General features: G+C 40.5%; 1 protein-coding gene across 1 annotated transcript in view; it reads right to left on the bottom strand.

The window, feature by feature from the left end:
- LAMA1 (laminin subunit alpha 1) overlaps positions 1-17,007 on the bottom strand; it is a 156,332-nt gene that overhangs the window by 86,551 nt on the left and 52,774 nt on the right. Inside the window, exons 6-14 of the mRNA XM_037508821.1 lie at positions 14,452-14,541; positions 14,225-14,342; positions 12,768-12,946; positions 12,017-12,122; positions 9,839-9,999; positions 9,009-9,149; positions 7,651-7,824; positions 7,266-7,367; positions 6,641-6,852 (exon numbers count right to left, since the gene is read on the bottom strand). Coding sequence (XP_037364718.1) covers positions 6,641-6,852; positions 7,266-7,367; positions 7,651-7,824; positions 9,009-9,149; positions 9,839-9,999; positions 12,017-12,122; positions 12,768-12,946; positions 14,225-14,342; positions 14,452-14,541 — 1,283 coding nt within the window. The remainder of the gene's footprint in view (positions 1-6,640; positions 6,853-7,265; positions 7,368-7,650; positions 7,825-9,008; positions 9,150-9,838; positions 10,000-12,016; positions 12,123-12,767; positions 12,947-14,224; positions 14,343-14,451; positions 14,542-17,007) is intronic.

Below are 17,007 nucleotides of genomic sequence, written 5' to 3' on the forward strand. Positions count from 1 at the left end.
AACTTTTAAGGCAGCCAGTTCTACTATGCAATAATCTATGTAAATTCAAAACTGTGGCAGTAGGGCGGAGCAACATGCGGCGAGGAGACGCTGCGAGTAAGATCTCCCATTAAAAAAAGTAATAGGGAGGAAAAGCGGCAGGTCCCAGTGAGAACTGGACACGGAAGATAAACGGACGACACCAGCAAACTGCCCGAAGAAGAAAGTTGCCATAAAAGAGGACCAGAAGGCAGGGAAGCGCAGAACCCTGCTCCCTCCCCGCCCACAGAGGCGGCACTCTCTGACCCGCAGAGAGGAGGAAACGACAACTAAACGGCCAACAAGAACAAAGGACGCAGCAAGCGGGACTGTGAGTGGAAAGGAACTATTGCAGCCACCACACCCTGTGAACGGGAGCTGTGGAGAACCACCGCAGATCCTCCGCGGAGGTGAGCTCCGGGCGCCATTGCAGAGAAGCCCCGCCCAGAGAGCCCAGCCCCAGCACACAGCCCGCCCGCCCGGTAAGCTGCGCGGAAGCGGCGCGCCGGAAAAACAGACGCGGAGCGGGATTGGCGGGGAAAGCGGCGCGGATTGCGCGGATCGGATCGCAGCTGCCCAGGTCCCGCGCCTGCGACCTAGGCTGCCGGGAGACGACCTAGGCTTGCGGGGGACGCGCGAGGCCCTCCGGAGTGAGCAGGAACCAGGCGCCCAGGCAGGGGAGCGGGATTCAAAAGGCGCCATTCCCGCGCCACTGATCTGGGCTACAGCCCGCGTCCTGAACTGAGGGCTTTGGAACTGAGACCCGGGGCACGAAATTAGGGCGTGGTTCCGCACGACGGTGGGGCACAAGGCAGACACAGCACCCCAAAGCCGTTGAGGTGTACCCTACCATCCCCGCTCTGCTCCCTGTCCCACGGGTGGAAAATCAGCTCCCCAAGGGCTCTAGGAGAGATCTCTGGCGCCACCTAGCGACTGAAGCCAGCACAGGCTCCTGAAGGAGATAGTGGCCAGCTGGGGAGTTAGCCCACGCCTGGCCCCTTCCGACCAGTAGTCTGAGCCCACAGGGGGAGCGAGCGCCCACAGCCGGGGCAGACCAGGCACGCAGAAGAGTGTGCCTGACACCGTACGCGCAGGAGTGTGTCCCACATCACCATTTTAGAACAGGGACATTTCTTCAGTAAAGACTACCTGCAGAAGGCTTCCTCAGGAGCCAGAGGTGAGCGGGGAAGTTCGCCCACGCCAGACCCCCTCTGGCCTGCAGTCCAAGCCCAGTGGGGGAGCAGGAACCCACCGCCGGGGCAGACCAGGCGCACAGGGGAGTGTGTCCCCACATCGACATTTTAGGACAGGGACCTTTCTCCAATAAAGACTGCTTGAAACTGACAGATGACTCCTGGAGGAACCAGAGGGGAGCAGAGAAGCTCACCCAAGATGCCGGCCAGTCCCAACTACACAGTGTCCAACGCATACGGCAAATTAGAAAACAGACAGTAGGGAGGAGAAGAACCACACGCAACCTAGCAACTCTCCAGAAAAAAGCACACCACAAAAAGAAAACAGCCCTCAGATTGCAACGACAGTAACTTGGAAGAACTTCTGAGCCTTCCAGAAAGAGAATTTAAAATTGCCGTGATTAAAAAACTGACAGAAGTCATAAAGGAAAACAATGATAAGGGAAAAATAATCAACGATCAGAAGAATGAAATTGAGTCCCTAAAGAGGGAAGTAAAAGAAATGCAGGAGATCAAAGAATTAGTGGAAGAACTAAAGAATTCTGGGAAAAGCAATGAAAGCAGAATTGATGAAATGGAAGAACGAATAAGTGCTCTTGAAGACACAGAAATAAAAAGAACCAAAACAGAAAAGGAAAGAGAAGTACGAAGGAAAAAGAATGAAGAAAGACTTCGGGAACTATCTGACTCCATGAGGAAAGGAAATATAAGAGTTATAGGAATACCAGAAGGAGAGGAGAGAGAAGTAGGAACAGAGAAAATATTCAAAGAGATAATTGAAGAGAACTTCCCAAATGAGAAGAAGGAGCTGAAAATTGATATACAAGAAGCAAGAAGAACACCAAACTTCCACGACGAAAGAAAAAATACAGCAAGACACATAATAGTAAAGCTCCCAAGAATCCAGGACAAGGAAAAAATAATGAAGCTGGCAAGAGGGAAGAAACAGATAACATTCAAAGGAAAGCCAATCAGGCTGACATCAGACTTCTCCGAAGAAACACTACGGGCAAGGAGAGAGTGGAGGGACATAGTCAACAGACTCCAAGAAAACAGATGCCAACCAAGAATACTCTATCCCGCAAAGCTCTCCTTCCTCTTTGAAGAAAGAATATGGACCTTCCCAGACAAACAGAAACTCCGGAATTTCATTGCAACTAAACCCCACTCCAAAAAATACTACAAGTAGTCCTAAAGCCAGAACCTCAGAGGGACGAATAACAATGAAAGAAGGCAAAAAAAAAAAAAAAGTTATTAAAAGAATAAATAAATAAAATCAAAGGAAAGACAAACACAATGGCAAATACAGATGTTAACATATCAATATTAACTCTAAATGTAAATGGACTAAACTCTTCAATAAAAGACACAGAGTTGCAGCCTGGATTAAGAAACAAAACCCAACCTTTTGCTGTCTACAGGAAACACATTTAGCTACAAAAGATAAAATAGGCTCAAGTTAAAGGATGGAAAACAATCCTACAAGCAAATGGGCCAAAAAAGAAAGCAGGAACAGCTATACTTATATCAGATAAAACAGATTTCAAACTCAAAAAGATAAAAAGAGACCCAATGGTCACTACATTATGATCAAGGGGACAATATTTCAAGAAGAAATAACACTCATTAACATATATGCACCAAACGAAGGAGCACCAAAATATATCAGACAACTGTTGTCCTCTCTGAAAACAGACATCAGAGAAAACACATACGTAGTGGGAGACTTCAACACACCACTATCAACAATGGATAGATCAACAAGACAAAAAATAAGTAAAGAAACCAAAGCTCTAAATAAGGACCTAGAGCAATTGGGCTTAACAGACATCTATAGAACACTAAACCCCAAAAAAACGGAGTACACATTTTTCTCAAGCGCACACGGATCATTCTCCAGGATCGATCACATACTGGGGCACAGACAAACATCAACAGATACACCAAGATTAAAATCATATCAACCATCTTTTCTGACCATGAAGGCATCAAACTAGAAATAAACCATAAAAAGAAGGCAAGGAACTTTCCTACCTCATGGAGATTAAAAACCACACTACTGGAAGACCACTGGACTAATGAGGAGATCAAAGAGGAAATTAAAAAATTTTTTGAATTGAACGACAAGGAGGACACCAATATCCTAAATGTATGGGATGCAGCAAAAGCAGTAATAAGAGGAAAATATATAGCAATAGAAGCTCACATCAAGAAACAAGAAAGAACTCAAAGAAACAACCTAATTTCGAAGCTCAAAGATCTAGAAAAAGAACAACAAAAAACCCAAAACCAGTAGAAGAAAAGAATAATAAAAACCAAAGCAGAAATAAATGAAATTGAAACTAAAAAAACAATCCAAAAGATCAATGAAACCAAGAGCTGGTTCTTTGAAAAAATAAATAAAATAGACAAACCCCTAGCCAGGCTCACAAAGGAAAAAAAGGGAGAAAGCACAAATAAACAGGATCATCAATGAAAGAGGAGAAATCACAACGGACACAGCAGAAATCAAAAGAATAATCAGTAACTACTATGAACAGTTATATGGAAACAAGTTTAACAATCTAGAGGAGATGGACAAATTCCTACAACTCTACAATCACCCAAAGCTAGATAAAGAAGAAATAGAACACCTAAACAGACCAATTACAATTAGCGAAATTGAAATGGTAATTAAAAACCTCCCCAAAAACAAAAGCCCAGGACCTGATGGATTTACAAATGAATTCTACCAAACATTCAGAGATGAATTAGTGCCTATCCTTCACAAACTCTTCCAAAAAATTGAGAAGGAAGGGACAATACCAAACACGTTCTATGAAGCCAACATTACACTAATACCAAAACCGAACAAGGACAACACAAAAAAGGAAAACTACAGGCCAATCTCCCTAATGAACACTGATGCAAAAATCCTCAATAAAATTTTAGCCATCAGAATCCAACAATGTATCCATAAGATAATTCACCACGACCAAGTAGGATTCATTCCAGGGGCACAAGGATGGTTTAACATCCGAAAATCAATCAACGTTATCCAACACATCAACAAAAAGAAATATAAAAACCATATGATAATATCAATAGATGCTGAGAAAGCTTTCGACAAAGTGCAACACCCATTCATGATAAAAGCCCTTGAAATTCTTGGGATACAAGGAACATACCTCAACATCATAAAGGCCATCTATGACAAGCCAACAGCCAGTATCATTCTCAATGGTGAAAAGCTGAAAGCAATTCCATTAAGATCTGGAACAAGACAAGGATGTCCACTCTCACCACTGCTTTTCAATATAATACTGGAAGTCCTAGCCAGGGCAATAAGACAAGAGAAAGACATCCAAGGAATCCAAATAGGAAAAGAAGAAGTCAAACTATCACTATTTGCAGATGATATGATATTATACATAGAGAACCCCAAAAACTCCACAGAAAAGCTAATTCAACTCATCAATCAGTTCAGTAAAGTGGCAGGATACAAAATCAACACGCAAAAGTCAGTAGCCTTCCTATACACAAACAATAAATCTGAAGAAGAAGAAATCAAAAAAACCATCCCTTTTGTTATTGAAACAAAAAAAATCAAATATTTGGGAATCAATCTAACAAAAGAGGTAAAGGACCTATACAAAGAAAACTATAAACACTGTTAAAAGAAATAGAAGAAGACACAAAGAAATGGAGAGACATCCCCTGCTCGTGGATTGGAAGAATAAACATTATTAAAATGGCCATCCTTCCAAAAGCAATATACAGATTCAACGCTATTCCAATCAAAATTTCAATGTCATTCTTCAAAGAAATAGAACAATTATTGATGAAATTCATATGGAATTACAAAAAACCCCGAATAGCCAAAGCTCTCCTGAAAAAAAAAGAAGGGAATGGAGGCATTTACACTCCCAGACTTCAAACTCTACTACAAAGCCATAATCATCAAAACTGCATGGTATTGGAACAAGAACAGACATACAGACCAATGGAATCGAATAGAAAATCCAGAAATAAACCCACAGATTTATGGTCAACTAAATCTTTGACAAAGGAGCAAAGACTATGCATTGGAGCAAAGAAAGTTTGTTCAATAAATGGTGCTGGGAAAACTGGGTCGCTACATGCAAAAGAATGAAGCTTGACCACTACCTCACACCATACACAAAAATCAACTCAAATGGATTAAAGAACTAGACATAAGACCTGAAACCATAAAATATATAGAAGGAAATATAGGCGAAACACTACGTGATTTGCACATCAAAGACATCTTTACAAACACATCACCCAAAGCAGTGATAGTGAAGGCAAAGATAAACAGCTGGGACTACATCAAATTAAAGAGCTTCTGCACAGCAAAAGAGACAATAACAAAAACAAAGAGAAACCCCACCAACTGGGAGAACATTTTTGCACCCAACACTAATGATAAAGGACTGATCACAAAAATCTGCAAAGAGCTGATGAGACTCAACAACAACAAAGAAAATAATCCAGTCAAAAAATGGGCAGAAGAGCTAAAAAGAAACTTCTCTGAAGAGGAAATGCAAATGGCCAACAGGCATATGAAAAAATGTTCAACATCACTTGCCATCAGGGAAATGCAAATCAAAACTACCATGAGATACCATCTTACACCAGTGAGAATGGCACATATTAAAAAAACTAGCAACAACAAATGCTGGCGAGGGGTGGAGAAAAAGGAACTCTTCTACACTGTTGGTGGGAGTGCAAACTGGTCCAACCACTGTGGAAAGCTGTGTGGAGATTTCTGGACCTACTAAACATAGAGCTTCCATATGATCCAGCAATTCCACTCCTAGGTATTTACCCAAAGGACACAGAAACATCAATTCCAAAGAACACCTGCACCCCTATGTTTATAGCAGCACTGTTTACAATAGCTAAGCTTTGGAAACAGCCCAAATGCCCAAAAATAGATGACTGGATCAAGAAGATGTGGTCCATATATACCATGGAATATTACTCAGCATTCAAAAAAGATAAACACATGCAATTTGCAGCAACATGGATGGCGCTGGAAGGGATCATGCTCAGCGAAATAAGCCAAAAAGAAAAAGAAAAATACCGGATGGTCTCACTCATAGCAGGAATCTAGAAAACTTAAATAAGGGACCAGGAAAACGAATAACTATAAGAAAGTGAAAATCAAAATCAACAAAAAACTATGAACCAGAGACACTTTTAGGGGGGTGGGGGCGGGAGGGGAGGGATTGGGGTCAGAATGGGGGGCTGCAATTGTATGGGGAATACAACAATAAAATTTATTATTTAAAAAAAAAAAAAAAAAAACAAAACTGTGCAGTAGACATATATATCAATACTATATGCATAAATGTAAAATATGTTAGGCTGAAAATAAAGACAAGATAGAATTACCCTTATAAGTTTTCTCTCTTTTCAATACATACCTATAAAGAGCCATTTTTGCAGAGTTGTAGTTGGCTCTGATCAAGAGATGTGTCACATTGGCAAGGACAGTCATCAGCTGGTCCCGATCTATCTCCCTTTTGTTATTAAAATCTCGGAAGTTCTCTGGCACAAGCTTAATCACATTGAAGTATTCCTCATAGGGTTGCAGTGACAGGCCCTCAGCCTGAGTGCTTAAAGTGAGTCCATTTCCCTAACATTTGAAAACAGGAAATATACTTGTAATTTTTGTAATTCATTTCAATATCAAAAAATAAAAGCAAATTTGTATTATCCTTTCAAGTTCCATCCATGTTGCTGCAAATGGCATGCGTTTGACAAAGCCAACACTTGCAAGCTAACCATAGATCTGAGGCATCTAACAGGGAGGGGGAAGAAGGGAAATCAAAACAGGGGAGGGAAGAGCACAAGGGACTGTGGTGATGGATGGATCCAGGTGCTGTGGTGGTAGGAGAACTATGAGGACTACGTCTGAGGGGAGAAATCAAATACCATACACAAATGAACAATGATGTGAGGAAATACATAAATTTAATTAAAAAACACACATAACTGTCACCACACTAAGTCTCAGAGGTCCACAGCAAAAGGATTTGAAATAATCACCTTGATGATAACGTCAGCATGAGACATGAGGTCACCGTCCACTGACTCCATCGGAATATCATAAGACACTGTGTACTTCAGGAATCCTCCAAACGCAGTCAGCTGGAAGGTGGGAGTGAGAGTGAACATCTCAGGGAAATGATCACAGCCCCTCAGTAAGGGGAGGTGGCTGCTAGCACCACCTGGAACATCTAGGCTGCCGGGTGATCATGTGTCAGAAAGTTCACATGAAGGACAGTGAAAGGAAGCACATTATACAAATATTTTGTTTAACTGATATGGCCAACATGCAGGATAAGGTTAAAGGCACAGAAGAGAAACCTGCTCCTTTGTAGAGATAACAAGGGAAATGATTAGCTGCTGCTGTTTCCTGCAATGACCGCACCTTATTTCCAAGGTAGGTGTCAGGAGCGGACCAGTAGTACTTGGACGTGAGCCTCTGCATGACCACTGTGTTGTTGATGCTGATCTGATGCTGCCCGCCCAGCGCGGCCTGCTGGGACGGGATCTTACTTGGATGAATCAAGTCCGTGACTAGCCACCCAGACATATCTTTCACCTTAAAAAAAAAAAAAATGCAGGAATTTTAGAAAATGAAGTAGAAACCACGTTAGATTTCACTCAGTTCAGGTCTACTATCTTCATAGTTGAAGAGGAGGACCCAGAAAGCTCAGTGCGGGGTGAGCCAACATACAGTGGACTCTACTTGTCGAAGGACAGGGAAAACATGTGAAGGGGTCACACTTCCCCCAAACCCAGATCAACGTTAAATAGGCGGTGAGCAAAATCAAAGACCAAGGATGTATCTTAGCAAAGAACAGCAAAGAACTTCACAAATGCATTAAATACAATGTCTTTTGCTAACCCTGCTTCTCATTCACTGTCACCATCTGCTTTTTACCCAAATGTCAAAAAGTATATAAAAGTAACCTCCAGATGCCATCCTCCTAAGTTGTTATCTACACAGAGATGGCAGGGGTTTACCCCAGTATGGTGGCCACAGGAACTCATACTCATTCTCTGGTAATGATGAGAATTACTCCAACTTTCCCAGGCTACTCCCACTCCTCACCAGCCCAATGGAAAGGGAGGGGAGGAGGAAAGAAAGAACAACCTCGGAACAGCATCCCTACTCCTGTGCTGAGTCCAGGTCTGAGATGGGGTTGTGAAGGAAAGAGCTGGTCACCACAGACAAGTCTCCACCCTGCAGGTTCTTCCTAACCCCTACAGGTATTCTTGGAGTCCTCTCCAGACACTGCCATCCTCATTCAACCCATCGCTCCAGAACTCCCTGTTCCCAAAACAACAGGGAAACCTTGTCTGCCCTCATAATTCCTGGGTCATCCTCTTTTCCCACTCTCACTAGCTTTGTTGAGCTAGAACATTCTGAATGACCCCATGTCCTGGTATGTTCTGGGGCCTGAGTCAAGTTCAGGGCAAGGGTGGTGACTGCTGACCCCATGACTCCATGCATTTCCCTTCAGGAGGAATTTAAACAAAATGTATTCTATGTATATCATCCTTTGTTTTCACAGGGAAATGTATGTGGGAACAAACACCTGAACTAGGAAGCGATTTCAGTGACACCTCAGTGGTGGGCTACTCTGATGCTCACCAAAATCATTCCAAACAGATGAGAACATTGTTACAGGGAAGTTACCCCACAGTCTCACAACCCAGCTCCCAGAGAGCTCATGTGGTGGCTCATTTACTGCACCCCCGGTCTCGGAGGGTGCTTCCCACCTGACTGATGGACCAAGAAAGGCTGTCACAGACGTCAGAAACCCCGAAGCAGAAGCACTCCGTGCAGCCCTGGGGGTTTCTTTCCTGCAAGTTATAGAATCCTGATTTGCAGCGATCACATTCTTTGCCTTCAACATTCTCCTGCAAGTAAGAGTAAAAGATCAGTTTCAGAAACCAGTGTGTCCAGCAAGGCAGAATAAAATGACATTAACAAGCAATGTGTATGCAGAAAAGTAGATCAATAAGTAGCTGCTCAAATTAAATGTGAGGTCACTATTTCCAGAACAGGTATTTTTCAATATTTACCAGTTCATGTTATAGTCAAGAATTAGGTTAAGGATCTCAGAGCTTGGTCATTACACTTCAATGATTTCTTCAGCACTGCTTTATTTTAAATTTCCCAGTTTTGCTAATCTTTCAAACATATTGAAATCTGAAGAGGGCTATATAATTGTTTGTCCTAAATATTTGAGGCTATTGTCAGTCGTATAGACATAAATTTGAGAAAGTATGCCATAGGAGAGGTAATAAGCCGAAGGCAAAAAATGCAGATTTTGGTTTCTCCTAGGAAGTTACAGAAACACTTCTGGAATACATGCCCATTTCCCAAGAGGCACTTAAAGAAAACCAGGTATCCATCTTCATCCAAGGACATGCACTGAGACTCGAGGGGATAGAGGCCTCGCTTCTCAGGCAGCGCGAGGGAAGAGAGGCCTTCTGCTGAAACCTTGCTGCTTTACTGAAGAACTGACCATCTGGCCAGTGGGATGTGCTCCTCTCTCACGCGTGCTTAAGGGGAGCTTACATGTGCAGATGACCCGCCCATGTACCTTACAAAGACAAGGCTCCGAGCAGGGGTCGTCATTCATGCTGCCAGTCATGTTGCAGCCACAGGGGACGCAGTCTGGGAAACCCTTGTAGCCAAATTGGCAGCGATCACATTTGTCTCCTGCGTAACCTTCTTTGCATGGACACTGACCGGGCCATTTCCCTGGGAAGAAATGAATGGCGATGATGCGACCAGAAAATAAAATAGATTTTAAGCATAATTTGATAAAGATTTTCTGTAAAGGGACAGAGACTAAAAATTTCAGATCTCTTTGGCCATAGAGTCCCTGTAGCAACTTCTTAATGCTGTGATTTTTGCTTGAAAGCAGTCACAAGTAATACATACATAAGAGTGCATAGATCTCTGTTCCAATAACACTTTTTTTAAGCAAAGGCAGGTGGGGTACTAGATGGGGCCCATGGGCCATAGTTTGTCAAACCCTGATTTGAAGAAAGAAGATGAAGATGAAAGACATGGAGGCTGATGGGAAAGTAAAATGGTGCAGCAAATTTGGAAAACAGTTTGATATTTGCAAAGATAAACTATAGAGTTATTAATAGTAACAATTGGAATTGTTATTATTAGCATGTAATAATTATCAACAATTTGATTAATAATAATTAATGGCAATTAACAATAATTAATGATTGTTATTGTTAACAATCCCAACCCTATGTATTTCTATGTATTTCTCCAAGACAACATAGATTTATTCACAAAAACCTTATACATTGGTAGCTCCATTTTATTGATACATAATAAACTAATAACCAAGAAGTTCAAGACAACCCAAATACTCATGAACTAATGAATGGATATATAAGATGTGGTTTATTCATATAATGGAGAATGAGAATTGTTCAGCCATAAAATGGAATGAAGTACTGATAGATGCTACCCATGAAGGAACATTGAAAACATCGTGCTAAGTGAGAGAAAGCAGAAGACCATATATTAAATGGCCCTATTTCTATGAAATGTCCAGAACAAGCAAGTGTTCATAGGGAAAGTGAAGCAGTGGTTGCCTAGGGCTGGGGAGGCGAGGAGTTGGGGAGAAATGGAGAGTGATTGCCAATGGGTAGAAGTTTCTTTATGTGGATGATAAAGATGTTCTCACATTAGCCTGTGGTGATGGATGCACCTACCAAACATACTGACAAGTACATTTTAAGTCACTGAACTGTGTAATTATATGGTAGTGAGTTATACTACAAAATAAAGCTGTTTAAGAAAAAAGCACAGACACAAGTGGCAGAGGGCAATGAGTACTTCCTGCCTTTACTGCCAGCTCTGAACCTTTTAACCTTGACCAAATTTCCTTAACTGCTCTACACATTTCTTTGCCTGTAAAATGTGTTAAATGATTTCTCTCTGCTATGGCTGATATTTAAATGTCATATATTTTAAATGAACCCAATCAGGTATAATTGTCACTCTCATCATCATCATCCCATTACCAGTTGCATATAAGAACTGATTCAATTGTGTAATGTACCCTCCACATTACCTGTGGGCTCTTAGTTGCCACCTCCTTCCTATAAGTCAATATCCACTTTAGCTGCTAGTGACTGAGAATTTGATGGGGTCACAGAAGTCTTTGAACAGATGCAACCTATTCAGGAGATTCTGCTATTTGCAAATCCATTTGCTAGTTTTGGAAAGAGAAAGAATTCTGACATTTACAAAGTTAACTGGAGGATTTGCTTGCTTTGAGATTCAATAGGCAAACCCTGCTGAGTGTCTTCTAAGAGCTAAAGAGAGCGATTGTATTTACTATGCTCCATGTATGAAGCATTTCACCAAATGCTCAATTATCTGCTCAAATGTCATTTCATCACCCCAACACGGCCACCTCCATGCCCAATTTCCCTCCAATCCAACTTTGCTTTATGTCCATGGCACTTTCCTCTACCTGGCATGATATCACACATGTACTTGTTTGTTTAGTGTCTGCCTGGGAGCAGGACCCTGACCATCTCGTTCAAGTATACTTTCCTAAGTTCTGGAAAACTGCCTGACACACAGTAAGTGCTTGACAAATACTTCTGAACAACAACAAAAAAATCAAATCAAGAGAGAATCCTATCACCAAACTTCTACACAAAGGAAACAGTTCCACTAGGTGCAAATTAGAAACACAAAAAACAATTACAAGTACCAAAATGAATCACATTTTTACCTTTGTGTAAGTCAGAATGGAGATCATCCTTGATACAGACAGAACTGAGGGATCCCAAAGGATCACACTCACAGGGATGGCAAGGATTGTCCTCATAAGGAGATACCTAAAATGCAGAGGTTTTCCGGGATTATCTTACTAGAAATAACAGCAATTTTAGCAATAATATCAACAATGATAATGACAAGGTATCACCTTCTTATCTAAGATGTGACTATTACAATGATTTTGTATAAATAGGGGATGAATACCTCTGGAAGATAAGGTGAGCTCAAATCAGGGAGCCCCAAACATCTTTCGGATACTGCCAGCAGCTAGTATCATCAGCCCAAGTGTAATCCTTTTCCATTGCGACTGTTACCAGGTCACCTTTTTCCTGCTGTCTCCCATGACCACGCCACCATGGGGAGTTGTGTGACAACTAAAAATGAAGTCAACTGAGGACTGGCTGAGTATTACTTATGGGCAAGAGACCATTGCTTTAATTATTGACCAACTCTTTGTAATGAGAGTTAGTATTACAGAACTCCAAGACCACATAGTCAATGGGCCCTCAAATTCAAGTTAAATAACAGTGAGCAAATATCTTACATTGAGCAAGAAAATAGAGTAGGAAATCCATGCCTGAAGAGTACTACTGGCATAACAAGGCTGTGAATGAAATATTACACAAGGAAACAAGTCTCTAACACTGAAGTTAACGCCTGGCATGTCGCTTCCCCTTAGTGGGGAGACAGGAAGTTCATCTTACTTTGTGTGGTCTGTAATATCCATTGATACAGGTTTCACAATTGATTCCCATGGTGTTCTGCAGGCAATTTATGCAAACCCCTCCTCCTTTGAACTGTCCAGCAATATTCAGACTTCTCTTCTGACTTGCAACACTTTCATCATAGTAGCAGTCTTTGGTTTTATTGTGACAATTACATTCTAGGAGAGTATTTTAACATCTCAATTAGTATAAATATATATACACATATCTATATATTATATTCTATATGAAGAAATTCCTTTCTTCCCTAAGTAAGTCTCTAAGACTACAGATTAAACTGAAATTCTACAATAAGTAATTTTAAGTGCATATGGGCAATCATATGGAGAACAATTGATAGTAGATACAAAAATTTGACATGTGCAGACCTATCTGACCCATCAATCCATCCTCTAGTATTATATCTTGCAAAATTACTTCCAAACTTTTGAGTGACTTGAACAGTGCTAGCCACTGCACCAGTGGCTGTGTTAACAAAAGGCTGGTAATAACCAGTTACCATAATATGCTTAGATTGGTAGCTATTTAAATCATGTCACCTCCATCTAATGGAATTCAGTGCTGCTATTTTTTAAAATACCATTTATGTTGTTAATATGGACAGATTTTCTTTCAAGATATATTATCAAATATAAAAACAATGCATAGAATGGTATGCATAGTGTATCAATTCTATGTGAAAGCTGGCATGGAAAGATGTTAATCTAGGTCTTACTTGGATACATATTTCAGGAAGGAAGAAAATAGTGGGAAGGATAGAGATGGTAGAGAAGTAACTTTCCACTATGTATTTTTGTACACTGTTACATGTTGGGATCTTGTGACAATATTAAATATTAAATAGGCATATTTAAAAATTAAATGCAGATTAATAAAGGTTAAATTAACATATGGGTAGAGAAATCTTAGATAAAGTAGCGAATCCACAAAAACACTTCTAGGCCCTCATAGTTTAAATTGTATTTTTTAAATTTTTTTAAAAAGATTTATTTATTTATACATACATATAAGAACTGGGGTACAGGCGATGTGTGGGAAGGTGAGAGGATTCACCAGAGACAGAGCAGGGAACAGAACAGGCAGACTGACAAAATACACTGCTAAGAGGAGCAGCGGGCTCGACAGGAGAGGTCTGCTGTGCCATGTGGGACCTATGCCGGCGGGCTGGGATGGAACCAAGCTGCAGAAGCCGTGGACAGCTTCACAGCACTGTGCTCAACTGCCTGCGCCACCAGGGGAGGCCCACATAGTTTAAATTGTATTAAGGCAATGTGCAGTTTTAGGTATAAAATGGAGTATCTAAATTAGTATCTATCTAACTAAGTATCTAAAAAAACAAGTTATGTACTAATTACAAAAGTTGTTACATCACCATAAACTTAAGCATTTAGGAATGGAAAACAACTCTATAATCTTGCAATTCTCAGTGAACTTACTTTCACACCTGTTACCAGAAGAAATGGTGCCAGGCCTCCAGGGATGTTGATGGAATCCAGGACAACACTTATTGCAGCTCTCCCCACACGTGTTATGTTCACACTGACACTGTAGTTTCTAAACAGCAAGGAATGAAAAATTTCATCTGAAAAATTACCCCTACATTTTTCTTGATTTTACTCAAACATGACCCATCACAGTCAAATATATGGTAAGGCTTGCTCACCTTTGTAGTTTCATCCCATGGGCAGCTACTAGCATGGCCATAACAAATGCACATTCCACCAACAGAAATGTCTTTGATTGAATAGTAATACTAAGGAAAAGGAAAGTTACAAACCAAAATTAAAATCTCTTCTATATCAGTGAACAGCAAATATTGGCAACTAAAAAATATCTATTATTATTGGTAATCTAAAAAATAATTAGATACACATTTAAAATTATATTTCATTCACAAAGAATTCTTGTGTTCAATTAGAATAAATACTGCTCAGGTTAGCTCATCACCAGAAACCAAAGAAGTCTAAAAGAATTTCTTTTTTTTTTTTTTTTTTATTTATTTATTTGTTTGTTTGTTTGCTTTGTTTACACATGCACTGGGTACAGTCAGAAGCGCGGGAGGGTGAGAGAATTCACCAGAGCCAGAGTGGGGAGCAGAACAGGCAGAAGGACCGAAGTACACTGCTGAGGGGAGCAGCGGGCGGCAGGAGAGGTCTGCGCGCCATGCGGGACCCTCCTCCGGTGGCCGGGGAGCAGCCGGGGGAATCGAACCGGTGCTGCAGAGGCTGCGGGCAGCTTCGCAACCCAGCGCTCAACCGCTGCGCCACCGGGGAGGCCCTAAAAGAATTTCTTAACATGGTTGCATCTTAAACCAAGTCTATCATATTCAAAACCCTTTGAGCCAAAAACCCTAAAAAATATTGCTACACTGAATACAGCTCTACATAAAGTGGATAATAACTCATGAACATGTAGAATTTGACCCAGGGGCACAGTTATTTCAAAACACAAAATTTAATATATGTAGATTATCACATTAACAAAGTAAAGGAGAAAAAATTATATGATCATTTCATTAGATGCACAAAAAAAATATTTTACAGAATTCAACACCATTCATTAAAAAAATTTTCAGCAAGGGCCTCCCCTGGTGGCGCAGGCGGTTGAGCACCAAGCTGTGAAGCTGTCCGCAGTCCCTGTTCCAGGAAGCCAGCGAGGGTCTCTCCTGCCTCTCCCGCTGCTCCCCTCAGCAGTGTCAGTCTGCCTGTTCTGCTCCCCACTCTGTCTCTGGTGAATCCTCTCACCCTCCCGCACATCTAGCCTGTACCCCGGTTCTTGTATAAAATAAATAAATAAATCTTAAAAAAATATTTTTTTTTTCAGCAAGCCAGAAGAGAATACTTTCAGACTAATAAAAGACATCTATGAAAAACCTAGAGGTATCAATGTAAGTTTGAGAGCTTTCCTCTCAAAATCTGTTCAACCACATTTTACTGGAGGTGGAAGCCCATTGTTGAATAATGTAAGAAAAATCAAAAGCATATGGAATGCACAGTAAACTAAGCTCTCATTATTTTTTTTTTTAGATTTTTTAAAAAGATTTATTTATTTATACAAGCACTGGGTATAGTCAGAAGCACGGGAGGGTGCGAGATTTCACCAGAGCCAGAGCGGGGAACAGAACAGGCAGACTGACGAAATACACTGCTGAGGGGAGCAGCGGGCACAGTAGGAGAGATCTGCGCGCCATGTGGGCCCCTTACCAGTGGCCAGGGAACAAACCGATGCTGCAGAGGCTGCAGGCAGCTTCGCAGCCCAGTGCTCAACCACAATGCCACCAGGGGAGGTCCTAAACTCTCATTATTTTGTACACAAAAAAAGGTACAAAAACTTCTAGAAATAATGTGAATTTAGAAATGATTCAACATATAAAAATTAATCAATAAAAATGAATTGCATTTCTGTATAATAGCAATGAACAAGTAGAAAATAGAGTTTATAAAGCAAATTATCAATGCTAACATTCAAAAGCTCAAAAAAAGAATAAATTCAACAAAAGATATACAAATAATAAAACTTTGCCAAGAGGAATTAAAAAACCTAGATAAATGGAGAGATGCAGCATGTGCATGGACTGGATGATTCATTATTGTTCAATTCCAAAATTATTCCCAACTTGATCTAAAGAATCAATAGAATGTCAATGAAAATCTTAGCAGGATTTTTTGGGGGAGGTAGAAATTAACAGAACAATCCTAAAATTTCTAAGGAAACACAATGAACCTAGAATAGCCAAAATAATCTTGAAAAAGAACTGAAGTGAACAGTTATAGTATCTAAGTAATTAAGAAAGTCTGTTATTGGCACAAGGATGGGTAAATGACTGAGGGTTAGTAGACCCACAACAATAAAGTTCAGTGATTTCCAACAGGACACCAAACAACTTAATAGGGGAAAGGAAAGTATTTTCAAAAATGACAATGGAACAATTGTATACATGTATGGGTAAAATATAATCTTGGCCCCTATCTTATACCAAACTCAAAAATTAATTTGCAATGATAATAGTCATAAATGCTAAACCTAAATGCTAGTAGAAGAAAGCATAGAGCAGTATCTTTATAAACTTGAAACAAGCAAATATTTTTTAAAGTGGGAATAGAAAGCATTAACTATATAAAAGAAAAAAATATATAAATTTAACTTAAAATTAAAACCTTTATTCATCAACATGCATCTTAGTTAGGAAAGTGACTGGGCAAAAAAAGTGGATGAGAGA

Source organism: Talpa occidentalis, unplaced genomic scaffold (genome assembly GCF_014898055.3).
Source record: "Talpa occidentalis isolate TD23 unplaced genomic scaffold, MPIMG_talOcc4v2.1 talOcc4.13, whole genome shotgun sequence".
Classification (NCBI taxonomy): Eukaryota; Metazoa; Chordata; class Mammalia; order Eulipotyphla; family Talpidae; genus Talpa; species Talpa occidentalis.